General features: G+C 43.9%; 1 protein-coding gene across 1 annotated transcript; it reads right to left on the bottom strand.

The window, feature by feature from the left end:
- Positions 1-4114: 4114 nt before the first annotated feature.
- LOC113018957 (Fc receptor-like protein 5) lies at positions 4115-26656 on the bottom strand (the record flags this gene model as incomplete). The annotated part of the gene is made up of 9 exons (XM_026162419.1): positions 4115-4156; positions 17326-17391; positions 17489-17539; positions 24339-24349; positions 24677-24925; positions 25163-25420; positions 25563-25862; positions 26064-26339; positions 26428-26656. Coding segments are annotated over 8 exons (1413 nt in total), but the record flags the coding sequence as incomplete, so codon positions are not given.
- Positions 26657-26964: the final 308 nt, after the last annotated feature.

Here is a 26964-nt window from a genome sequence, read left to right as displayed (position 1 = left end):
TTTAGAAACTCTTGTGTGATTTTTGAAGTGGGAGTCATCAGTCAGTATTTTGGTAGATCCAAAGACAATAATGGTGCCATCTATAAATGTCATCTATCCGACAGCTCCTTGTTATTACACTCACACACGCACAACGATTCCTGTTCTGTACCCCATCTGTACAAAGTGTGTCTGGGTGTGATCTGCAACAGCTTCATTCTTTTCATCTTCTTCACTGATAGCCAATTCTGAAGTTGTCTCTCTCTTTTTTAGATCTGGATCGATTTTATATTTACATTGTCTTTGGCTTCATTTTATGAGGATGGCTTATTAGTGATATACAACCTGATTTGCTTTTAGCTGGTCACAGATGCTTCTTCTTTTTTTTTTAACTTTCTGAAATGTGTCAATCAGATAATTCAGTCATTTCGGAAATTCTTTTCCAAGAGGACTCCTTATGCAGGTATGAAGTCAGACAGAGCCAAGAGATACAAAATCATAACTTTTGTTAGACTTTGAAGGCTGTATTTTCAGTGCAGGAGTTTAACCCTTGTGTCACGTTCATTTCCCGCCCCTTACTTTAGTGTTCCTGATCAAAATTGACTGGTCTGTTTTAACAGCTCTTAAATTAGCATAACAAACATTTATCACCACCAAAACATTTTTCAGTGGGTCGGTCAATGGGTCGTTTAGTAGGTCGTTCAGTGGTTGCTCAGTGCCATTCAGTTGGCCGTTCAGTGGGTCTTTCATTTGGTCATTCAGTGGGCCATTCAGTGGCGACATGACAGGAGAATTAAAAATATGGGAACATTGTTTTTTAAAAAGTATGTAGTAGTGATGGTAAATTTGATTCTTTTTACTGAATCGAGTGTTAATGAGTCACTCACCAAAGTGAATCGGGTTTTTTGAGTCATTTGATTCACTGAGTCAGTTGATCAGAGTGCAAAAATTTTACATTTTCACTCAAACTTAATTTGTTTCCCTTTTCATGTAAATCCCACTGCTAAGATGAATGATAAAAAAAACCCCAAAAAACAACTATTTTATAGAGAAAAAAGAGCAAAAACATTTCTAAAATTAAGCAATTTCCTATCAAAATTGCTTAATAAACATTTATTTTGTTTATTTGTATTTTATTAGTATTTTCCTTAAGTGTGTCAAATATATATTTTCTCATCTAAATGTCCACTGCACTGTGAGCCAGGGGGCGGTAATGCGCCTTAACATTGGTTGCCAACCAAGAAGAAGAAGAAGCTGTGAGCCAGGAGGGAGGGGGTGAGTGAGTGATTTGTTCGCTCGCTCTATGATTCAGCACAGGAGGGAGGGGGTTAGTGAGTCCTGAGTGATTCGTTCGCTCTATGATTCAGCACAGGAGGGAGGGGGTTAGTGAGTGAGTGAGTGATTCGTTCGCTTGCTCTTTGATTCAGCACAGGAGGGAGGGGGTTAGTGAGTCCTGAGTGATTCATTCGCTCTTTGATTCAGCACAGGAGGGAGGGGGTTAGTGAGTCCTGAGTGATTCGTTCGCTCTATGATTCAGCACAGGAGGGAGGGGGCAGAGGTGTGGACTCGAGTCACATGACTTGGACTCGAGTCAGACTCGAGTCATTAATTTTATGACTTTAGACTTGACTTGAAAAAATGTTCTAAGACTTGTGACTTGACTTGGACTTTTACACCAATGACTTGGGACTTGAATTGGACTTGAACCGGTTTACTTGAAAAGACTTGATATTTTACCCCAAATATAAAATTTAACATGCATATTATATAGAGATTGAAAATGTGACGTCATTCATGGGTAGAACCGCAAAGGATTCTGGGAACTCGTGGCAAGCGGTACTAGCGCACGCAGGCTTTCAATTAAAATCAGTTATACAGCGATAAAAAGAAACACAAAAATGTCAAGAAGCTGTTGTATTATTAACTGCAATAGCCGGTCGCATGACAGCCACGGGAAGCCGACGGGTAAAGAGATCGGTTGTTATCGGATTACGTCATTGAAGAGAAATTGTTAGAGCCATGTTTCCGAAGTAACAAAGAGGCGACTGGATTGCAGCCATTCAAAGACCAAATATAACGTCCCAGAACACTCCAGCTCACAGGTTAGTCTGCTCCAAGCATTCCCACAAAGGTCAGTCTGCTGTTGTAGTTAATGCGTCATTTTTCTTAACATAATTGGTGATATAGGTTACAAGCAAGTCTGGCGCTGAACAGAAATTGTCGTGCTATGCTCCTTTGTTTATTGTGCATAAATAGTGAATTGTCCTGACACAATATTGCGTTTCGCTTCTGTTATTATGGTACATTGACAAAAACACATACTTTTATTCACAGGATAAAACAGGTTTTTTGTATCACTAATTGCCCAGTGCGATTACAGCATACAGTATTATTGTCACTGCTACATTTCTGTGATGCTACCAGAAATTATTTCCACGGCTAATTAATTACCATTGAGCTCAAAGGTCCTATTAATAAACGGTTAACGAATGTGTATTTATGACGACGATTTGTGAGACTGGTAAATTTATGATACGTACGATGGTCTTTACTTTCTACACGATGCATTTCAAGGTCCTGTACCCATCCGTCGGTAAACTGTACCTGGGCTTGTTGCAGTGACCGGAAGTTACTAAACTTCATGAGTGTATGCACTCACTCCAAGAACCGTATAATTATAAATATGCATATAAATATGCTACGATGAGATAGCTGACTTCATCTAACTAGCAAATGTTTTCCAGGCTACGTTGGTGATGCAGTTTTTTTTTTAAATGATATTTTAAAAAAAATATCATTTATTTATGTATGATATTTTTGTCATGCGATTTTAAAGCCGGTCCTACAACCGCATCCAAGAATAACATGCAGCGTATCTCAGAACTGTCGGTGAAAATTATTCTTGGAGCTAGGTTTAATTGAGCTGCATTTTAAAGAGGTGCAATTTCACAATTTGTGTATATTTTCTAAGTTCACTATTTTGTCATGTGTTGAGAAAAACACAGATTTAAAAATTAAATGGTCTAATATTTACATTTGGCATATAACTGCAAGATTATTTTTTTCGTTTTTTTTTTTTAAAGACTCGAAATTCAAAATTTCAGACTTGTGACTTTACTTGGACTTTTACTTGAGACTTGCATATATATATATATATATATATATATATGCAAGTAAGTATATATATATATATATATATATATATATATGTGTACAAGTTATATCACATGTACAAGTTATCTTTTCCTTTAACTGCATCCTGTGACAGCAGCACACAGAGAGCTTCTCTCTGTAAATGTTCTACTTCACAGTCGTCTGTGTCAGATACATGCAGACTTCTGTCATGCTCTGTACTGTTAGTGACCGCTTTGCAGATAATACTCACACCTGTTTATTTCAGGTTTCCATGACAATGTTGATACAAATTGTTTAAGTGGTTGTGTTATTAGTTTGTGGATAATCTCATACAGGAAACGAAAATCAAACAAAATGTTTCAATGTAAAAAGATTTTATTTCTACCTTATTAATGATCAGAAACACAAAAATATACATGAAATACATTCAAATGTATTCACTGCCTATGATATAATTCTTATTTATATAATGTACGAGATCTTTGGACAAACACAGTTAAAGTATTTGTTGGTGCCCATATCAGTATTTACTTGTGAAACACTGCAAACACTGACTTTAAGTTGTGCTGTCAGATACTAAAGATCACATATTTCACACTTTGTTCTCACTGCTGTTGGAACATGTTAGATACATTCAAGGTTTATTACAAAATCTTTAATAAAAAACTGAATATAAAAAGCATGAATATTAATACCTAATACACCTGCATTTGTTTGATACTAAAAGAGAGCAATATGTCTATATGATATTATGATTGAATATTGTAACTGTACATAAAGCTGAGCATGTCTGATATTTGGGCAGCAGAGGAGCAAGAGTGGCTTCATAAAAAGCTTCTTCTTGGCTTTGCTGCTACAGCTCTCCTCACTGACCTGTAAGACAAGCACAAAGAGACAAAGTGATTTCCAACATGTAAAGATATTATGAAGACATTTAATAATGTGAAGAATAAATCAGCCTGCATGGCAGCAGAATTACTGAGAGAGCTTCCTGATGTGACTTCAGAATAAACTGCTGCATCAGCTGCAGGACTTGATTTTCCTGTGAATGAAGAGAAGATCATTGAGAACAATAATATCATTAACCAGGAGGATACTTGATGTCTCCACTAGTGCAAAGATAAAAAGTATGATAGATTTTATTAACCATGTAATGAGTACTTACGCATACATAAATATAAACTGTAAAATAAACAGATTTACATTTTAAGAGCAGATAAACATGTTGAACAATATTCAGTGGAGATGATGGCAGACTTTGCTCACCTTTGATTTTCTTGGGGTTATGGAAAAATTCTAGTTTATCCTCACATTTGGATTTATGTGTTTAGAATCTCACTGTAGGATTTGGTATAACCTTTTTGTATGCTTAGATAAAGTGTGTGTGTGTGTGTGTGTGTGTGTGTGTGTGTGTGTGTGTGTGTGTGTGTCAGTATGACCTCGTAAAAAAACTGCTTAGCTTTGCTTAATGATGTTTCACTATGTTATCTGCTAACTGTCTATAACTGTCAGATGTCTATTCATTTCACTGTGTGTTATACTTGTATAACTATGCATGTGACAAATAAAGAACCTTGAACCTTGAACCTTGAACTGTTAGGGCGTAGAAGGATGAAACTCCCAAGATGACAGGTTCCAGGAGCTTCCTGGGAAAAGACAGTGGGAGTTGCTATCTGCCCAGCAACAGCCCGTGGGACAGAAACCTGTTGTAACTAAAAGATACAGAGAGTTGTGTGTGTGTGTGTGGGGGGGGTTATAAAAGAGGAGCTGAGACGTCCCAGGGGCAGAGCTGGGATGACTGTGAACTGTAATGTTTGACGTGTGTGTTGGCTCTCCTGCGCGCAGTAATAAATAGTTTGACCACAGCTCTTTCCGTGTTGCAGACTTTATTTACAAAATTCCACAACAAGCTTGGCATCATGAACAGGATGCTCCGAGTGTGGGCGCTGAGGAACGACCCCAAAGACGGCTGATCACGCCGAGGGAAAGAGTCAATCCTCGGTCCCACCAAAGCTTCAAAAAGGGGGAGCTGTGGGGCGAGTCCTCAGCGACACACCGAGATCATCCAAAAGAATCTGCACCGGTGAGCTGTGTCCAGCCTATAGTATTTTGTGTATATATATATACAGTGGGGCAAAAAAGTATTTAGTCAGCCACCGATTGTGCAAGTTCCCCCACTTAAAATGATGACAGAGGTCAGTAATTTGCACCAGAGGTACACTTCAACTGTGAGAGACAGAATGTGAAAAAAAATCCATGAATTCACATGGTAGGATTTGTAAAGAATTTATTCGTAAATCAGGGTGGAAAATAAGTATTTGGTCAATAACAAAAATACAACTCAATACTTTGTAACATAACCTTTGTTGGCAATAACAGAGGTCAAATGTTTACTATAGGTCTTTACCAGGTTTGCACACACAGTAGCTGGTATTTTGGCCCATTCCTCCATGCAGATCTTCTCGAGAGCAGTGATGTTTTGGGGCTGTCGCCGAGCAACACGGACTTTCAACTCCCGCCACAGATTTTCTATGGGGTTGAGGTCTGGAGACTGGCTAGGCCACTTCAGGGCTTTAGAATGCTTCTTACGGAGCCACTCCTTTGTTGCCCGGGCGGTGTGTTTTGGATCATTGTCATGTTGGAAGACCCAGCCTCGTTTCATCTTCAAAGTTCTCACTGATGGAAGGAGGTTTTGGCTCAAAATCTCACGATACATGGCCCCATTCATTCTGTCCTTAACACGGATCAGTCGTCCTGTCCCCTTGGCAGAAAAACAGCCCCATAGCATGATGTTTCCACCCCCATGCTTCACAGTAGGTATGGTGTTCTTGGGATGCAACTCAGTATTCTTCTTCCTCCAAACACCACGAGTTGAGTTTATACCAAAAAGTTCTACTTTGGTTTCATCTGACCACATGACATTCTCCCAATCCTCTGCTGTATCATCCATGTGCTCTCTGGCAAACTTCAGATGGGCCTGGACATGCACTGGCTTCAGCAGCGGAACACGTCTGGCACTGCGGGATTTGATTCCCTGCCGTTGTAGTGTGTTACTGATGGTGACCTTTGTTACTTTGGTCCCAGCTCTCTGCAGGTCATTCACCAGGTCCCCCCGTGTGGTTCTGGGATCTTTGCTCACCGTTCTCATGATCATTTTGACCCCACGGGATGAGATCTTGTGTGGAGCCCCAGATCGAGGGAGATTATCAGTGGTCGTGTATGTCTTCCATTTTCTGATGATTGCTCCCACAGTTGATTTTTTCACACCAAGCTGCTTGCCTATTGTAGATTCACTCTTCCCAGTCTGGTGCAGGTCTACAATACTTTTCCTGGTGTCCTTCGAAAGCTCTTTGGTCTTGGCCATGGCGGAGTTTGGAGTCTGACTGTTTGAGGCTGTGGACAGGTGTCTTTTATACAGATGATGGGTTCAAACAGGTGCCATTCATACAGGTAACGAGTGGGGGACAGAAAAGCTTCTTAGAGAAGACGTTACAGGTCTGTGAGAGCCAGAGATTTTCCTTGTTTGAGGTGACCAAATACTTATTTTCCACCCTGATTTACGAATAAATGCTTTACAAATCCTACCATGTGAATTCATGGATTTTTTTTTTCACATTCTGTCTCTCACAGTTGAAGTGTACCTCTGGTGCAAATTACTGACCTCTGTCATCATTTTAAGTGGGGGAACTTGCACAATCGGTGGCTGACTAAATACTTTTTTGCCCCACTGTAAGTCACTTAAGTTCTCTGTTTGGTCAGGCCCAAGGATGGGTGAGACGGGGTGCTCCTCCGTGATATTTCACGGGGAAGTTCTAGGCCTAGCCTCGCTAAGGACGCTTAAGCCAGTAACATGGGATCCGGATCCTCCGAGACAGTCGGCACAGCTGAGTTAAGGGCCGGGGCGTGGACTGTCACACACGCTCCACCGGGTGGCCAAGGAAAGAACTCAATCTTTGACTCGATGATAAATAAAATGTAGAAGGCATGAAGTAAGTTGTGAGAAAGAAAAAGGAATGTTGAAAAAGAAAGGGGCTAAATTGGCTGGTGTGCTAAGGATGAATGATGAAAAGAGATGTGTTATGGAGGAAGCAGAGAGACGCGAGAGAAAAGCAGCTTTTAAGGAGATGCCTTTTTGGGGAGAAAAAGGAAATGGATAGGAGACAGGCCCTGTTAAGTCTGCAGCTCCACTACACACACATACAAGCCATGATTCACTACCTTGTTTTTTTTAATGTCATTTTGCAGAAGCAGCAATGATAGCCACTCCGATCTGGAGTCCCGTCCTCCCCGGCAACCAAAACCACCGCGGCAAGAATAACAGCTCCAGAACTGAGCGTGGTCCCTCCAAAAACAAGCCCAACTGCTGTTGTGTAACCACCAAAGACCCCCACCTCAACCTCACCCCAAGGAGGAGAACACATATGCCATGAAAATGCTGAACAACCGTCTCTGGCCAGCTTTATACGCCTGCAAACAGCGCAGAGGTGAACCAGCTGATGCCAATAGATTTTACAGCCAGAGAGGGGAGGCGCAAAGAAAACAAAAAAAGGGAAAACAAAGTGCTGACCCCCACCACGTGCTGAGAGGAAGCACAGGCCAACGAGAGAGGAGGGGAAGAGGCAGAGGACGGCGAGGTGGGGTCAGGGCCAGGGTGTGGGTGCCTGAAGGTGGCCGAGGAAAGTGCTACAGCTGTGGAAAGGAGGGACATTTTAGGAGAGACTGTCCTCATCACAAACCCCTAGCCAAAGGACTGAAGGTGGAAGGGAGGAAGGGACTCTGGATTGAGCTGTAGGCTGTGGTTTGCCCACGTCACCATTAAAAAACAGCAAGGTGAAACAATGCGCACACACAAATAAGCAGAGAGTGTATTAACCTACAAATGCAGTTTTGAAAAAAAAGGTGAGAAAGGAGGAGAGAGGGAGAAAGCTGACACAGAACCCGTGTCAGCGCCCCTCCCGCCTCTGTATAACACAGAGGCACACAACACATCATTTTCCTGTTCACGCACCTCTACCCTTTTTTTCTGTGCTCATGCCCCATCACAGAAAGCCGAAGCTGACCTCGACTCCTGCTCTCCCCTCGACCCCCTTTGACGTGACCCTGACCCACCGCTGCAGCAGCTGGACCCACCACAACAACCCGAAAACCCCAACAGAGCTGCAGGAGGGGCACCTCACCCAGCGGAGACGGAGGGCGCTGAACCCAAGGCCTCCTCTCACTACACGGGAGGAGATCCCCAGACAGGCCTCAGCTGAAAGAGCTGTGACGTCAAGCCCAAAAGAGAGGCAGAGCATCAGAATGCTGACCTCTGCAACGCTGCATTAACACTATACAAGGCCGTGGCAAACCAGCACGGGGTGGCGTGGCAGGAGCAGAAGGAGCAATCGAGGTCAAAAGCCACTGCAGAAGAGACAAAACGCAGATCAAGATGCATGTTTCACCTGCAGCCAGAATGGACACTGGAGAAAGGACTGCCCCAATCTGGGTCAGAACCAGGGTGGACGGTGCAGTGACCAGCAGCAGCAGTGGTCGTAAGCAAACTGAAAGGAGGAGGGCAGGACCCCAGGGGGCGCTTCAGGCCGTGGTTTGCCCAAGACATCAGAACAGGGAAGTGATGCAAAAACACGAACACACACACACACTGACTCAGGATGAAGTGATGCGCACACACACACACACATGCTGATGCAATGAAGAATGCTTTGCTAACAAGTACTCATGCTGATACGCAAAATGCTCCACACATACACATTGAACGCATTTCATGCAATCCAAAGGGCGCATATGTACATTTAAGCTTATAAATCTCTGCCTATGCATGGAATGTCTGTGTGTGGTGAGAAGGTGGAATTTCTTGTAGACTCCGGAGCCACTCTGTGTTATGTTCTCACCCTCCCTGAAATTCCAGCCAACGTTAGAAGGTACTCCCACTCTGTCTCTGCAACAGGGCATGTTCAAAGGGAAAATTTCACCATTCCCCTGTCCTGTATTGACGGACAGGGCCAAAAGTTAAAACAGTTTTCCATGGTCAGACTCATGTCCAGTAAATTTACTTAATGTGTAAATTAAACATAAATTTGATCTCCTGCCATGATGGCATTACAATCACACAGTCAGAATGTGACTATGCAATGGTTAAATACAGCCCTGTGACCCCTGCCTTCGTGTATGCATGGAAGCTGGGGGCAGGGCCACTCACTGAAAGTTTTTTTTTGTTTGTTTGTTTGTTGTTTTTGTTTTTGCTTTTTTATAAACAGCACGTGACTGCATGCCTCCAGATGCCTGTTTTGGCTGCTGACAGCCTGCACTGCACTTCTCACTGTGCTTCGCAGGGCCCTGATGTGAGACATGAGAAGGAGTGGTACAGAGTTGAAAATGATAAACTAACAGTGAAATGCTTATTTTAGAGCTTTACATTTGCTGCGCTTGCGATTTCACTCACTAAAGAACAAAAGGTTGTTTATAATGGATGCATCCACCCCACACATTTCCCCTGCTAGGTCCACTGACTACAGGTGGGAAGACCTGGGCAGATCTGTACACAATTGTAACAGATCTTGCGATTGGCAGGTCAGGGAGGACCCAAAAGTGTTGTTCTCCCTAAAAATTGAATGCTTATAAAAAAGTTATGTCTATTGTTATACTGTTCACTATGTTCACTCAGTTGAACTGGTGGATCCCACTGTTGATCCTTATTTAGTGCAGGCCACCCCGTGCAGACTCCTCTTATCCACTGCTCACAGAGGTGCCCGATGGCCTGTCAAGTCTAAATATGATGTGGGACTGATTAAAGATTGCAGACCAGCTATTATCATCTTGTCCTGTCAACTTAGTGGGATGAGAATTGATATGTAAATTAGTTGATTGTTATTAGATCAGGGAAAGATCATTTGATTGTAACACAAGTGAGTAGAATGTTGCAAAGGGTTAAATGTGTTTCCTGTTTCTGATGTATGTGAAGCTTGCACCTAGACATAAACACACACCTGAACTTGCTTTGTCAAGTCAAATACGTGACAGCATCTCACATATTTTTATTTTAAAAGCTAAATAACATGATTGGGTCTGTGACTAAACTGAGTGCAACAGTACAGACCTGGGGAAGAAACTCACATTCCAGTGATGAAACATTGCAATGAGGTGTTTAGTAAGCATCTGACACTAAACATTAGTGTTTTGTGAACTGTGCAGCTGCTAACAAAAAAAAAATCCTCTCTGTATTTAGCAGGTGGAACCCAGACTCTCCAGAACTGCTGGATATCTCGGAGCACTTGTGGGCAACCAGTGAATATGATGTGGGGGAAATGAATGGGGGTAGTGACTCTTAAGTCTGAGACAGAGTGATATTATACCCCTTATGTCAAACCGAGTGATTTATGGTCCCAATAAATTATCCGTGAGCTCAGGGGTAATAAAGGAAGTAATAAAAATATGATATTCATAAAAATATTATATAAATAAAATTATGATATTAACAGACGTGGGTCGAGTATCCAAAAATTGTACTCAAGTAAGAGTAGCATTACTTTAAAATATTATTATTCAAGTAAAAGTGAAAAGTAGTCTTCAAAAATGTTACTCAAGTAAGAGTAAAAAAGTACTTGGTGAAAAGACTACTCAAGTAGCGAGTAACTGTTTGAAATGTCTGATTTATTTTATAAATAAATGCTATCAGACAAACAAAAATAAATAAATATACAAATTTTAGTATTTTTAAAAGGAATATATGTAAAAAGATCAAGAAAATTTTTTCCAGATTTCAGTTTTTCACAACATCAAGCTTTTTTCACCAATACCTACAGTAAATAATATAAATATATAAACAGTGCAAACAATTTCCAGTGACAAGATATGCTGTAAACTTTATATTCATTTTTGCTCCAAATGACACAGCAGCCTCAGAGAAAACATTACAACGAGGCAACTTTAACATATGTACATACAAGGCAGCTCAGTTTACCATAAATTGTATGGGTGTACATTTATTTCTGCATATTTAGCAAAAATGTGCCATTTCTTCACTTAGTGAAGTGATGGTTAAGCTTCAGCAGCAGTTTGCTCTCAAGGTTCTTGCTGTGAAGCTGTAACTGTTCAGCAGTGAACAGGAGTCCTGCATGACTGAGAAGTCCTTCACAAGCTACAGATGCAGGAAGAGCTGTATTGATTTTGATCAACAGCTTCTTGATGTGAGGAACGCCATGCAATAGATCCACACCTCCAGTGAATGGACATGAAAGTTACCTCTCCAGTTCCCCTGCTTCTGGCTTTCCTGACCCCATGGATCCATCATCTTAGTCGGTTAGGCTGCTGTTTGTGCTGGCATCATCCAGCTCTGAGTCTAGGTAATGTCTGATGAAGTTGAGACCTGTGGAAAGATGTATGGTTTTCAAAAGAATTAGGTCTGGTCATTATAGTGCTGTATACACTGCTAAGCTGCAGATGTTTAGCAAGAAGATTTGATCACACTGGAGATGTTTTTTACTAACTCTTGTAGAAAAACAAAATCCTGTCATTCATATCCCGCACAAACAGTTTGCAATGAATTCCAGATTAAGTTCAAAATAAGAATGCATGCAAGGCTAAGCAGTGCTAGCCAATAGATCCTCCTGTTTGGCTGTTACTCTGGGAAAAGATGAGAAAGACATTGATGGAAGCCGTGACTGGAGCTGCGATGTAGCCTATATAATATTTATATTGTACGAACATGATAATTATGTATATTGTAATAACGTGATATTATATTGTTCAAACGTGAAAGGTATATTGTACTAACATGATAGTATATTGTACAAACATGAAAAGTATATTGTTAGAACTTTTCACTTTTCTATTTTTCTTTTGGCTGGGTGGCAGCTCTACGCTTCTGTATCCGAGGCTTTGCAATGTGGCCTCACAAAATTGTGACGACTACAACAACCATGAAAAGAGTTGGATGGACATTGCTGCTCAATTGCAGCTGCCTGGTCAATGTTTTCCATTAGTAATTTAGCAAAGTTGATGGTGTGTGTGTGTGTGTCTGTAAGACAGAGAGAGGGAGAGCGAGAGACAGATTTTGTATGATAAGCTTCATGTTATGGACGCACAGTTTGAGCACTCAGGTCGCATCAGAGCATCAGGCCGTATAGTGTGAGACCCTGCATCGTGACCTATGAATTTCTAACCCCTGCGATTCAATTGTACAGTTTGAGCAGGAGCTGAATAACGTGACTGAAAAAAATCGCACAGTGTTTGCCCAGCTTAATGCAGACTGTTTAAACTAAACAAGCTGCTTTTTCACATAATAAATCCTGCTAGCCGCAGTATTGCCTTCTGTTTTAACAGTTAAAGCAGTAGAGACGAGCTGTTTGCATGCGCGTGGAACTCCAGCGTCATTAACTAGGCGAGCTGTTAGCTTATAGCTCACGCTAGCTAACCAGCGAGCAGTTAAAAGGACAGCCGAAGCTGCACAAAAACCCCACAAATTTGTCTCACTACAACGTAGCGCCGAAAATATGACTCGCAGCTCGAGCTCAACACAGCTGCTGTAACATAAGACTGACATCCAGCTAACTACAGCTAAAAAGATATTTAGAGAAAACTTACCGCTTCCTCAGGTTACATGAGTTGAGTTGTTTCACGCTGAAAAGTTGTTGTTTTGGCTCTCACTGAAGACACCGACACTGAAGACATAGCTGTTCTTTTGTACTGCTTTTATGCGAAACATTCTTTGTATATGAGGCCAAGGGTGTTCATCCTTTTCAGCTCTAGCGTAGACAATTGGCTCTGCCATGTTTTCATGTTTCTTCTTTGAAACGTTTGGGCTGCTCTGCCCGGCACAGTTTCAAACTGGTCATGTGACTGCATAGCCACATCTGATTGGTAAAAAAGTTACCGGAAACTCCACTGGCGGCATGTTATCTAATGTGTTAAACTAATCATTTTTTTAAAAGTAACGAGTCGAATTTTGCAAATGTAGCGGAGTAAAAGTACCGTTTCTTCTTCACAAATGTACTCAAGTAAAAGTAAAAAGTATCGTGCAAAAAAGGTACTTTAAAAGTAAATTTTTTTCAAAAACGTACTCAAGTAAATGTAACGGAGTAAATGTAACTCGTTACTACCCACCTCTGGATATTAATATAATTATGATATTCAGCAAATTATGATATTCAGCAAATTATGGTAGTTCATAACTCATTATTTCCAAAAAAATAAAAAAAATAATTTGATTATTAAAAAATAAAGCTTTTATATCAAATAGCATTCTTTAATTTTAAGCCATTAAAAAGTTTTTTACTTTTTATGCTTAAAAAACGCCATCTGGTGGTGGGTCAGTGCATGTGCACGCGCGTGCGTGCCCCGCGCCTGTGTGTCTGTGCGCGCCCATGCGCGCGCCTGTGTCAGGGTCTGTGCTTGTGTGTGTGTGTGTGAAAATGTCTTAAACCAGAGTAAAAGTGCTTAGTTAAACTTGTGCTTTTGTAACGTTCAGTATAGGGCTGCCAAGATTAGTCGACTAGTCACAATTACGTCGACTATCAAAATCGCCGACGACTGATTTAATAGTCGACGCGTCGTTTGAAGCTTTGTAAGATCACAAAAGACGCAGGAATAAGTAGTAGGATTTAAGAGTATAATAACGGACTGAAACAGAAGATGGCAGCACTGTATGTACAAGGATGCCAGCTGCCGTTAAACCCAGAAGAAGAAGAAGCTGTGTCCCAGAATTCATAGCGCAGCCCAGCTCAGTTTCCAACAATGGCGGCAGCTAGTTAGTTTTAATATTACTCTTATTATTCTTTCTGGGTCACAAAATAAACATTTAACATATTTTCAGGCAAGAATGTAACTGTGTAAACCTCAAATATCTGCTCAGTTTATCAAGACACCACATATTTTCAAAAGCGCTCCGACGTCTGTTACCCGCTAGCTCAATAGCTAGCCGGGGGCAAAGCTCACTAGAGCTGGTGAGAACCCCGGACTCCGGGCAAATCGTTTTCAAACCTACCGCCGTCTTTCGCTACTCAGGTTAAACATATTTAAGTCACTTAGATAACTTAAAATGTTATTGTTTGGCTTTTTTTTTAGGATTTTATTTATTCCTGAGTAAATCGGTTTGGCTGAGATTAAAGTTATAGTTTTTACACAGCTGAATAAACGTCAAGCAGACAACTGATTATCAGAAGTGTGAGATGCTCGAGAATATACTCCGGTGTCCCGTTATATTTTAGATAGCAAGGAGTTTATTAAACTCACCGAAACAATCTGCAAATTTCATTAAAATTTAATAAACTATCATCTTGTCTTTATTTTTAGTTAGCACATACCTTAAACACTTAAAGCTGTAAGCTAATGATAGTTATATAAGAGCAGATGTATGCCGGTGCAATAAGCTGTACATTTTACGTCCAATGGATGCATGATCTGATTAGTCGACTAATTGCAAAAATAATCGGTGACTATCAAAACAATCGTTTGTGGCAGCCCTAGTTCAGTATGCCGGGAGATACAGGTTGCATGCCTTGTTGGAAAACTTTATTTCAATTTATTTGCATTTGTTTAATCCGAACAAGGAGATTTAGAATCAAAGTCCGAGTGGCAAAAAACTCTCACGATCCCCGAAAAACTACCCCAAGCATAAGCGCACTGCGGCTCCCAGCAAAAACCTCCTGAAAAATCCTCCGTCTTTCTCCAAAAAATGTACAACAACAAAAAAAACCTAGAATAACTCGATAGGCACTCCCACTCTATTCCCCAAACCCTTAAAAAATCCTTAGTCTTTTTTCTCAAATTCAGCGCACCGCGGCTCCCACCCAACCCTTAGGCAAACAAGCAGGAAACCTGAAAAAAACCTCCGTGTTTTTATCCAAATACGCGCAACAAAAAACTCCTAGAATAACTTGTTAGGGAACCCTCTATTCCCAAAACCTTATATTCGATAACAGGCAATACTCCTGAAAAAAATCCTTAGTCTTTTTTCTTCAAACCAGCCCTCTTACTAGCTCCGTCCCAAATTCAGCGCACAGCCTAAGTTCTCCGTCCCTCTTACTCGCACCAAGCCACAGCCAGCGCACAATTTTTTCCCCTTGTTACTCGCTCTGTATCTGCTCCTTAATGATTCTGGCTCTTCGTTCAAAGAGGGAGACCAACTCCGCCTCCGAGGCGTGCCTAACTTCGCCCCGCTGCCAATCACATAACAAGTGGGCAGCTACCGCCGCACCCTGGTTAGCCAATCGGATACAGGTCTGATTTACCTTATCTGCGATAGGTGCAATCTCTTGCTCTCGTTCAGGATAAATAATCTTAAATTTAACTCTTTTTTTTCTCCCAGAAAAAAAAGACTTTTCTCTCTTTTTCTTAAAACAACATGGACACCAGACCTGCCAACCTCACTGTGGTCTCTCAGACCCCAGTAACTAGCTACAGAGCCTCCGCCATGCCAACAGAACTCACACAATTGCATCTTTGTAGGGTTCAGCCAGCCCATGCTAATCCAATGGAGGAGAGATTCCATCTCAGCTCCGGCGGGTTTTGGGGCTACGCCTTTAGCCTTAGAGAGCTAAAAGCAGGTGAAAGTTTTGGCCCGCTAACACCACGGATCGCCTTTACTTCCTCTGACTGGGCTGTTTTGACCCTCATCGTCACCCCTGAAGTTCAGAAGAGCCTGCGGCAAACGAGTTCGCAGCAACCGCGAACCAGGGACCAGCAGACGCAGACGCATCCGGCTTTCAAAGAGGCCCACGCATTTCCGACATTCAACCAGCAACACCATCAGCACCGACCTTTAAACATGGTGAGAAAAACAGTCACATACACGCAGTGGGAGACTAAAAGCACGCCATTTTGTCGGTGGTTTTGTAGAGCCAGTCGGCATCATCATACAACCGATGATGCTCACACGGAAGAGTTTGTGTTGGACTTTTCAAACACCCAGTCTGGTGTTTTCAACACCATGCTTCGAATTCCCACTCAGGACTGGTTGAAGATGGTGGGCGAAAAGAGTGGGAAAATATTAGAGCTTTTTAAGCTGAGTAAAACTACAATTGAACTGGTCCTAGTTGGAAAAACGCCGCCACGTTCTACATAGCACCGCCCCTCATCCGGCCCCTTTACCCCTCCCCCACCCCCGCCTCCTCCTCTCCCAGTCCTTTTAAAAACCACAACGTTCGTTTCTTCTCCACATCATCTAAACAATCATGACTCACCATAGCTTCGGAGCCCCCTCTGCTGCATCTCCAGCTGATTCTACTCCACCACCGAGTCCACTGATGGCTCTGGCTACCCCACCTCAGAGCCTCAACGTCTCCGGCCACTATGCTTCCAGATACTCCGCCGCCGCCCTCATCCCCTCAAGGCTGGAACTCACCCAGCCATCTGCAACTCGCCGCTCTCGGTTGGCAATCCCCAGACCAGACCCCCCGGCAACACTTCAGTCTCCGGTGCCTCGCTCTGGGCTTTGGGCGACCCTGTATGCCGGGCCCTTTTCCGAGAGCCTGAAGACATCGATCCCCACCCCGGCAAGACAGCCTTCGGCCATGGACAACGACAAGGCGGCGAGTCTGCTCCCCACCACTGTTTTTTAACTTACAAAATTAACTGTCAAGTACCTTATTAACTCGCTAATCCAGAAACACTGGCAAGAAGTCTGTCAAGGATGTGAGGTCTCCCACCCCTCACAGAGACGACATTCTTGCCTTTTCCCGCTGGAAAAATATTACTTTTTCAGGTACTATGATGAACTCTGCAAAAGATTATGGAATGGGCATTTCACCAACACATTATTGCAAAGTTTGCGGTTAGAGGGTTTTTCACCACCAGCGGCTCAAGTCAGAGGCGTTGCCCAGGCATATCTGTTTGAACTCAGAGACGCCCGCGACATTGAGGCCACGCTGCAAGAAACTGACGCCTGCGTCACTGAGGTGACCAGGACTGTAATTCATAAAGTGCTCGACGAGAATTACACATTGTGGCTCTCCTAGTAATTGTTTTTCCTCCCTTCCCTATTATTTTCTCAATGTTTTTTTTTTCTTACTTTTTAGCTTTGTTGTTGTTTTTTTATTGTTTGTTTGTTTTCTTACTTTTCAGCTTTGTTTTTACCCGTTCAAATGCATTGTTTTTTTTTTCATTACATCAAAATAAAAAACTGTTTTGGAAAACCGTTACATCAAATAAAACCTATCAGTGAGAATAATTACCAATGTATATTTTGCATTTAAATTTTAAATTTTGTGCACTCACTTGTCTTCCTAATGACTTTGAGCTGAATCACGGATGTGACATTGGTGAAATCACCTTCTGCTGGACCTGAAATAATAATCTTACTGACTTTCATGTTAAACACAGTTATTGTATAATCATTCAGCTTCCACAAGCTTTATATTAATGAAAGTGTATACTTTACCATTTTCAGTGTTTTCACATCTTCTGACTGTCTCATAGACACAAAGATCACCTGCAGGTCAGAGAAAATCAGTCAGCTCATGTCTGTGAACCTAATTTAAAAACAAATATTATTGAATAACATTTATATGAAAAGCTGCAGCAGATTTACTAAGTATAGTCTTGTTGCAAATAGCATCAGAATATTTGAAACTACATGAAAAACTAACCATGAAGAAGAGGGGAGTACACTTGCTGCTGAACTTCATCCTGATTTAGAGTCTGCTCATTAGCAGCACCTTTATTAAAAATGTAATATAAGACTGATGGAAGTGGGCCAGGTGTTCCACGTCGCCGGGGCTCTGGCACCCGCCCCCGGTCCAGGAGGGACGTACCACATCCCGGTAAGATGTCAAGGGGGTATACGCCACACTTTGGTGGACACGGGCTGCATGCAGACCCTGGTTCACCAAATTCTGGTTCGGCCAGGGCATTGCTGGAGGCAGAGTGGGTGGAGGTGAAATGTGTGCACGGGGATATTCACAAGTATCCGGTAGTGTCGCTGCTCTTAAAATTTAGGGGCAAAACACTTAGAGTAAAGGCGGCGGTCAGTCCGCGCCTGTCACATCCCCTAATTTTGGGCACAAATTGGCCGGGGTTTCACAGATTCCTGGGGCAATACGTGGAGATGCAATCGCAACCTATAAATTGATGTAATGTCTGCAGTGACGCGGGGTCGACCGACACTGACTCTGGGGGGAAGGAGGCGGCGGGGACCTCTACAGAGGCCCAACTGCCTCCCGTTATAGACTCCATGGAAGATTTTCCACTATAGCAGTCTTGGGACGACACCCTAGGCTCAGCCTACGACCAGGTGATAGATATTGATGGCCCCACTTCCGATTACGGAATGATCGGCTTTATTGAGTGAGTCACAACACTCGCACGAATGAAATCCCTACCCAGTTGTTGGTGTCGCAAAGCTGCCAGGAAACGATTTTCCAGGAGGCTCATTCAAACCCCATGGCAAGGCATTTAGGATGCGAGAACACTCTGGAGCGTATAATGGCCCGATTCTATTGACCGGGCATTTGGGGTGGTGTGCGCCACAGGTGCGTGTTGTGCCCAGAATGCCAGCTGGTTAACCAGCCAGCCATCCCAAATGCGCCATTCCGCCCATTGCCATTGATGGAGATCCCATTTGAAGGCATTGGTATGAATCTCATCGGGCCATTCCACCGGCGTGCACGCGGCTATCGCCTTGTGTTGGTCCTGGTGGATTATGCAATACAATACCTGGAAGCAGTGCTGCTGCGCACCATTTTGGCGAAAAGTGTGGCGCAGGCACTGTTTCAGGTTCAAGGTTCAAGGTTCTTTATTTGTCACATGCCTAGTTATACAAGTATAACACACAGTGAAATGTAGCCTGACACGCTCCTCGACATGTGCAAAAATGGGGGGGGGGGGGTAGAGGAAGAACATATATATATATATATATATATGTAGTATATAGCACGGAGGGAGGTTAGCCAACTAACGGAGTTGCAGAAAGGTGCGACAAAGAAGGTGCATAAGAAATACAGCAAGCTGTCCATACCTGAGGCCTTGGAAACTGCCAAGCAAAGACTCACAGCCTTGGCCAGCCGCTTGAGGAGGTACACCAGAGAGATAGAAGGCAGGAGAATAAACCAGCTGTTCTCCACAGAACCAGCAAAGGTGTACTCTCAGTGGCAAGGGAACAATAATAATAAGAGAACAGCACCACCCAGGCTGGAGACCGAGCAATACTGGAAGAGCATATGGGAGAAGGACGCAACCCATAACGGCAATGCTCAGTGGCTAGTGGATCTGAGGGCAGACCACAGCGACCTCCCTGAACAGGGTCCAGTAACCATCACAGTGGCAGATATCCAAGAAAGGGTCTCCAGTATGAAGAGTTAGACAGCACCAGGGCCCGACATGGTTCACGCCTACTGGCTAAAGAAGCTGACTGCACTCCACGAGCGTCTGGCAGCACAAATGAACCAGCTGCTAGTTAACGAGAGACACCCGGAATGGCTAACCGAAGGTCGGACGGTCCTGATCCCCAAGGACCCCAAGAAGGGACCGGTCCCCTCCAACTACCGACCAATAACCTGCCTCAGTACTACATGGAAGCTCCTGTCAGGCATCATATCGGCTAAGATGAACAGGCACATGGGTCAATACATGAGCGGGACACAGAAAGGAATTGGCAAGAATACCAGAGGCGCAAAACACCAGCTACTGGTAGACAGAACAGTCAGCCGAGACTGCAAGACCAGACTGACCAACCTGTGCACTGCCTGGATTGATTACAAGAAGGCCTATGACTCAATGCCCCACAGCTGGATACTGGAATGCCTAGAATTGTACAAGATCAATGGGACCCTAAGAGCCTTCATCAGGAACTCAATGGGGATGTGGTACACAACACTAGAGGCCAACTCCAAGCCCATAGCACAAGTCACCATCAAGTGCGGGATCTACCAAGGAGATGCTCTGTCCCCACTGCTGTTCTGCATAGGCCTGAACCCCCTCAGTGAGATCATTAACAAGACTGGCTACGGATACCGACTACGGAACGGAGCAGTTGTCAGCCACCTCCTGTACATGGATGACATCAAGCTGTATGCCAAGAGTGAACGAGACATCGATTCACTGATCCACACTACCAGGCTATATAGCAATGACATTGGAATGTCGTTCGGACTGGAGAAGTGTAGTCGGATGGTAACAAAGAGAGGGAAGGTAGTCAGAACTGAGGGGATTGAACTACCAGAAGGCAACATTGCAGACATAGAGGACAGTTACAAGTACCTGGGGATCCCGCAGGCAAATGGGAACCATGAAAAGGCCGCTAGAAAAGCTGCAACCACCAAGTACCTGCAGAGGGTCAGGCAAGTCCTGAGGAGTCAGCTGAATGGTAAGAACAAGATCCGGGCCATCAACACGTACGCCCTGCCCGTGATCAGGTACCCTGCTGGGGTAATAGGCTGGCCAAAGGAGGAGATAGAAGCCACTGACATAAAGACAAGAAAGCTCCTTACCATGCATGGAGGGTTTCACCCAAGTCCAGCACCCTGAGGCTGTACGCTAAGCGGAAGGAAGGGGGCCGGGGACTGGTGAGTGTCAGCACCACAGTCCAGGATGAGACAACGAACATCCAAGAATACATTGGGAAGATGGCCCCAACTGACCGAGTGCTCAGTGAATACCTCAGGCAGCAGAAACCCAAGAAAGAGGAGGGAGACGAGGAACCATCATGGAAGGACAGGCCCCTTCACGGTATACCACCGGCAGATAGAGGAGGTGGCTGATATCCAGAAATCCTACCAGTGGCTGGACAAAGCTGGACTGAAAGACAGCACAGAGGCACTAATCATGGCAGCACAAGAACAAGCTCTGAGTACAAGATCCATAGAGGCTGGGGTCTATCACACCAGGCAAGACCCAAGGTGCAGGCTGTGTAAAGATGCCCCAGAGACAATCCAGCACATAACAGCAGGGTGCAAGATGCTAGCAGGCAAGACATACATGGAACGCCATAACCAAGTGGCCGGCATAGTGTACAGGAACATCTGTGCTGAGTATAACCTGGAAGTCCCGAGGTCAAAATGGGAGATGCCCCCAAGGGTGGTGGAGAATGACCGAGCTAAGATCCTGTGGGACTTCCAGATACAGACGGACAAAATGGTGGTGGCTAACCAACCGGACATAGTGGTGGTAGATAAACAGAAGAAGACGGCTGTAGTGATCGATGTAGCGGTTCCGAATGACAGCAATATCAGGAAGAAGGAACACGAGAAGCTGGAGAAATACCAAGGGCTCAGAGAAGAGCTTGAGAGGATGTGGAGGGTGAAGGTAACGGTGGTCCCCGTGGTAATCGGAGCACTAGGTGCGGTGACTCCCAAGCTAGGCGAGTGGCTCCAGCAGATCCCGGGAATAACATCGGAGATCTCTGTCCAGAAGAGCGCAGTCCTGGGAACAGCTAAGATACTGCGCAGGACCCTCAAGCTCCCAGGCCTCTGGTAGAGGACCCGAGCTTGAGGGATAAACCGCCCGCAGGGGCGTGCTGGGTGTTATATATATAAATATATATATATATATATATATATATATATATATATATATATATATATATATATATATATATATACACACACATTGGGTGAATGTGCAGTAGTAGCAGCAAGCAGGTGAATTCTGTACATTAATATGAATAGACATCTGACTATTTTACAGGATAGACAATATAAGCATATTTAAAATTAAAGGAATTTGGAATGTACATTGTGCCTTGGTTTAGAGTGTCTGGAAGAGAGTCCTGTCTCAGTCAATTATAGTGATGTGAGAGGGCGGGTGTGTGTGTTTAGGGCCCGGATGGCTTGGGGATAGAAGCTCCTCTTGAGTCTCTCTGTCTTTGCCCGGATGATGCGGAACCTTCTACCAGATTGCAGAAGTTGGAACAGTTTGTTGCCAGGATGGGACGGGTCCTTCAGTATCTGCGCTGCTCTAGTCCGGCATCTCCTGGTGTAGGTGTCCTGAAGCAGGGGGAGAGCAATCCTGCAGCAGCGTTCTGCTGTACGGATCACTCTCTGGAGAGCTTTTTGGTCCTTCACACAGCTGTTCCCAAACCACGATGTCATGTTCTGTGTGAGGATGCTCTCCACAGCGCCTGTATAGAAAATCCTGAGGATCTTTGGAGAGACCCTGAACTTCCTCAGTTGTCGTAGGTGATACAGGCACTGCCTAGCCTTTTTGGTCTGGACCTGAATGTGGGCAGCCCATATCAGGTCTGAGGAGATGTGGACACCAAGATACTTGAAGGACTGCACCCTCTCCACTGGAGCTCCATTGATGATAATGGGCTTGTAGTCTCTGTGCTGACTCCTTCTGAAGTCCACCGCCAGCTCCTTGGTCTTGCCAACGTTCAGCTGGAGGTGGTTGTCCTGGCACCATGATGCCAGATTCTTCACTTCATCCATGTAGGCCGCCTCATCGTTGTTGGAGATAGCACCCAACACCACTGTGTCGTCAGCAAACTTCACAATGGTGTTGGAGCCGTGGGTGGCCACACAGTCTGAAGTATAGAGGGAGTAGAGGAGTGGCGAGAGGACACATCCCTGAGGTGCTCCTGTGTTCTCTCGCCATGTTATCTCCCATGTCGGTATTCTGAAAGAAATACTGACATGGGCACGTCGTTCATGTCTCACACACTGAAGGAATTGGGGGGGTGCTCGACCTGATTAAGGAAAACTGGGAGGAAGGGTCGAGCCCCGCGAAGAATGAGATTCAATACGTGCTGGACCTGAGAGCAAAACTGCACAGGTTGGGGAGGTTGTCACGGGAAAATCTGCTCCAGGCCCAGCAGCATCAGCAAAGCCTGTACAACAGAGGGACTAGGCTCAGGCAATTTTCACCAGGAGACAAAGTGCTTGTATTGCTCCCTTCCTCCAGCTCCAAATTACTTGCCAAGTGGCGAGGGTCCTTTGTGGTCACACGGCGAGTGGGGGATGTTGACTATGAGGTAGCACGGTTGGACAGGGGAGGAGCTACACAGATTTACCACCTCAACCTCCTTAAAGCATGGAAAGAGGCTGAAACCGCTGCTCTTCCCACCTCCCTCCATTGTGATGACCATCTCATACAGGCCCAGAGAGCGGATGTTGCTGCACTGCAACAGTGCATTGCTGATGTGTTCTCCCCCCTACCCGGCCGTACTTCTCTCATAGAGCAGCTTGGCGTGACGGTGCATTCACGTAATGCCTTTTGTGCATAATTTTATATTGTTGTTAATAATAAATTAATTAAAGCAACAAAACAACCTCAAGAGCCGGTTCGGAGCCGAAAGAGCCGGCTCTTTTTAGTGAGCCGAGCTGAAAGAGCCGGTTCTCTAAAAAGAGCCGGAAATCCCATCACTAGTACCCAATGCCCCGGGTCGACGAGCTCCTGGAAAGGTTAGGCACTGCTCGTTGTTTAACGACGCTGGATTTGGCCAAGGGCTACTGGCAGATTCCCTTGTCTGTGGAGTCTAAGGAAAAACAGCCTTCTCCACACCGTACAGGTTGTACCAATTTGTCACACTTCGGTTGGCTTTTTCGGAGCCCCCGCCGCCTTTCAGCACCTTATGGAGTGGGTGCTGTGGCTGCACGCTGCATATGCTGCCGCCTACCTGGATGGTGTTATCATCTACAGCAACACCTGGGCGGAGCATGTGCAGCGGGTGTCCTTTTATTCTGCAGACAGATGCCTCGAACAGAGGGCTGGGGGCCATTTTGTCCCAGCAGGTAAGGGGAGTCGACCGTCCCACTCTCTACATCAGCCAGAAGCTCACGGACTGGGAGACCCGCTACAGCACAGTGGAGGAGTGCCTGGCAATCTGGTGGGTGGTCGACTCCCTTCGTTACTACCTCCTGGGACGGCCATTCACCCTCTGCTCAGGCCATGCCCTGCGGCAGTGGCTCCACCGCATGAAGCAGGTCTCTGGCCTGCTGCATAGGAGGGGTGACGCAGTGTGCTCGCGGGGCAGGGCAAGGAACAGGTGTGCCTGGCCAGGTAATTGACTTTGGGTTCTGTTTTATGTTGTTGACAGTGACGAGCAAGGAGGGAAGTGAGCAGCAAGCCACCAAGGAGTGTCTGCTTCCTGTGCCTCGGTAGCTGAAACAACAATGTGTGTGGCTAATAAAAGGGCTGCTGCTCAGCTGCAACCTTGTGGCTGTGTGTGTTTTCAGGGTCGTAGTTGACAAAGACTTTTGCTTAAACATGGTTATGGCTTTTATACTAATGTAATTAATTTCTAATTTTATTTATTTTAATTTTTAAAAACATAAAAAAACAAAAAAAGGTCTCACCTTTGGACCGTCTGCAGCAAAACAACAGTGGAAGGAAAATAAACATGAATCCAAGAATTAGTCTAAAGATCATCAGAAGAGGAAATGAAGAGCTCTCAGGTGTGGACACAGCTACTGTAAAGGAGAATGTCTAATTTTTAATAAATTATTTAACTTAATAAAATAAGATGAACGAAGTTTACAAAGTACTTCAATAAAGAAATAAAACTGATGCTAAACATTACTGATGAAACAATGTACATGTACCTCGTATTTGCAGTACATGAGGTACGTGAATATAAATAATTCATCTGTTATAAATCACAGAAAAAAATAAAAGATTTTTTGATCCTGCTCACCTTTAACTGACATCCAGCTCTGTGCTGACTCTCTTCCTGAGTACTGACACTTGTAGAAACCTTCATCAGACTTTGACACTGCAGAGATCTTCAGCTCCCCTCGGGGATCATTTTGAATAAGTTTGTCATTGTAATAGAAAAACACATTGGAAAGTATTTTTTGTGTTCTCAAACTGCAGGTCAGACTAACAGAAGCTCCCTCAGTCACAGGATGAACAGGACTCACCAGGATAGGACCATTACCATCATCTGTGACACAATCACACACAATTGTTTCAGTCACATCAGCTGGTGAACACTTTTAGAAAAAGCTGACAAACAATAATAAGAACAGATTGTACAAATGCTCATCATGAAGATCTGATCTTGTGTATTTAAAAACCGCTATTTCTCCAGATAAATTACACACATACAGCAAAGCTGGGACAAATGTTCATGTGACATCTAAATCATTCAAATCCAAGAAGTAAATGTATAATAACATACTCTGTACAGTGATGTTGACTGCACTGCTGAACTCTCCTGATCCAGACTCACACCAGTACACTGCAGTATCTGACTTTGATGTGTTGATGTCACATGTGGATCCAGTCATTCTCCTACAGTCAGAGAGTCGGCCGTCCTCAGAGAACTTCCTCACTCTCCACTCAGGGAAGTTTCCCTCACAGGTCAGTGAGACAGAGTCAGAGGTGAAGTGTTGCACTCTGTCAGGACTCACTGTGAGAGACGCTGCTGAATGAACATCTGGAAACAACATGCAGTGAAGACACAAAGCTCACAGATGTTAGGATTCAAAATATCAAATTAATATTAGAAAAAAAAATGATGAGCTGAATCTTGGTGGTTTACAGTGATGGGACAACTTATTAGACAGAATCACACTGACCTGCAGACCAGACAAACTTTGGTTGACTGTGATCAGTGTGATACTCTGGGTCTCCTCTTCCAGCTCTGCACACATATCCTGCTGTGTGTGTCTGTCCATGAATGATGTAGGAGTCCTGTGCAGTCCCACTGCCATCAGGTAGCAGCTCATAACTGGAGGATTTCTCTGATAGATCAGGAACAGCTTTATACCAGTAGAAGCTCCATCCTGCAGACGGATGTTCAACCTCACAGTTCAGAGTTACTGAGGCTCCAGGACTCAGCCATGATGGAGACACAGTGAGGACAGGACGGGGTTCATCTGTTCAACAAAGATTTTCTCTCAATCTTTCGTCTCTTAACTCTGAATTCAATGTCACTAAAATGTTGACTCACAATATTTATGATGAACTTTAAGAGTGAGACTATCTAAACATGTCAAATATCTCAACATGTACTAATAAAAACACATTTTTACAAACTGTTTCTATTTCCAGGTTAAATGAACTATGACTCTACTTACTGTCAGAAACTGTCAGTGTGACTGAATCACTCCACTCTGTTGTTTCATGCTGTGAACTTTTCATTCTGCCCTTACAGCGATAGTTTCCACTGTTGGATGATGAAGCAGATCTAATCCTGTATTCATTTTGATTTGGAGCTTTTATCATGCTGTTTGTTTCCCACTCATAATCCCACTCAGTGTCTCCTCCATGGATCTCACATCTGACAGTGATCGTCTCTCCTCTGTATATCTCAGACCAGTTTGGATACAGAGTCACAACAGGTCTGATTGGGACTGTATTCAGGAAATGAACAAATGAATGACAAAATGGGTCAATTTCCATCAAATGTAGTGATTTTTGGTTAGTTAACTTTGAACTCACCATTTTTCCAAATCCTGACTGACTGGCTGTCCTCTGTGTAGTAAACTGGGTTTCCTCTTCCTCCTCTGCACCTGTAGAGTCCTTCCTGTGAGACACGGATTTGTCCATTTGAGTGGAAAACTGCATCTTGTGTGGTCAGGGCTTCAGAGGATTTCTCATCTCTGTACCAGTAGTATTTCCATCCAGATGATGATGATGGGTTCACAGAGCAGGTCAGGGTCACACTGCCCCCTACTGGAACAGCTGTGTTATCAGCTCTCAGTTTGGCCTTTGGTTTATCTGCAGTTCAGTTTAGAAAAAGAACAAAAGTCAATGACTGAATCAAACCAGTTGAAATAACTTGGTGGAAATATGGAAATAATAAATATCACATAACTTTAATGGTGAAGCTGCAACAAACTGTACAACTATCACACAAACACAACACTAATCTTTCATATTTAATTTGCTGCATTTCTAAGTTAAAAACACACATGAGGAACAATCAGTGGATTTAATGTTTCTTAGTGGATGTGGTGGAGCAGCTGAGACAGATTC

This window comes from Astatotilapia calliptera, chromosome 3 (genome assembly GCF_900246225.1).
Source record: "Astatotilapia calliptera chromosome 3, fAstCal1.2, whole genome shotgun sequence".
Lineage (NCBI taxonomy): Eukaryota > Metazoa > Chordata > Actinopteri > Cichliformes > Cichlidae > Astatotilapia > Astatotilapia calliptera.
This window is presented reverse-complemented; position numbering and strand designations above follow the sequence as displayed.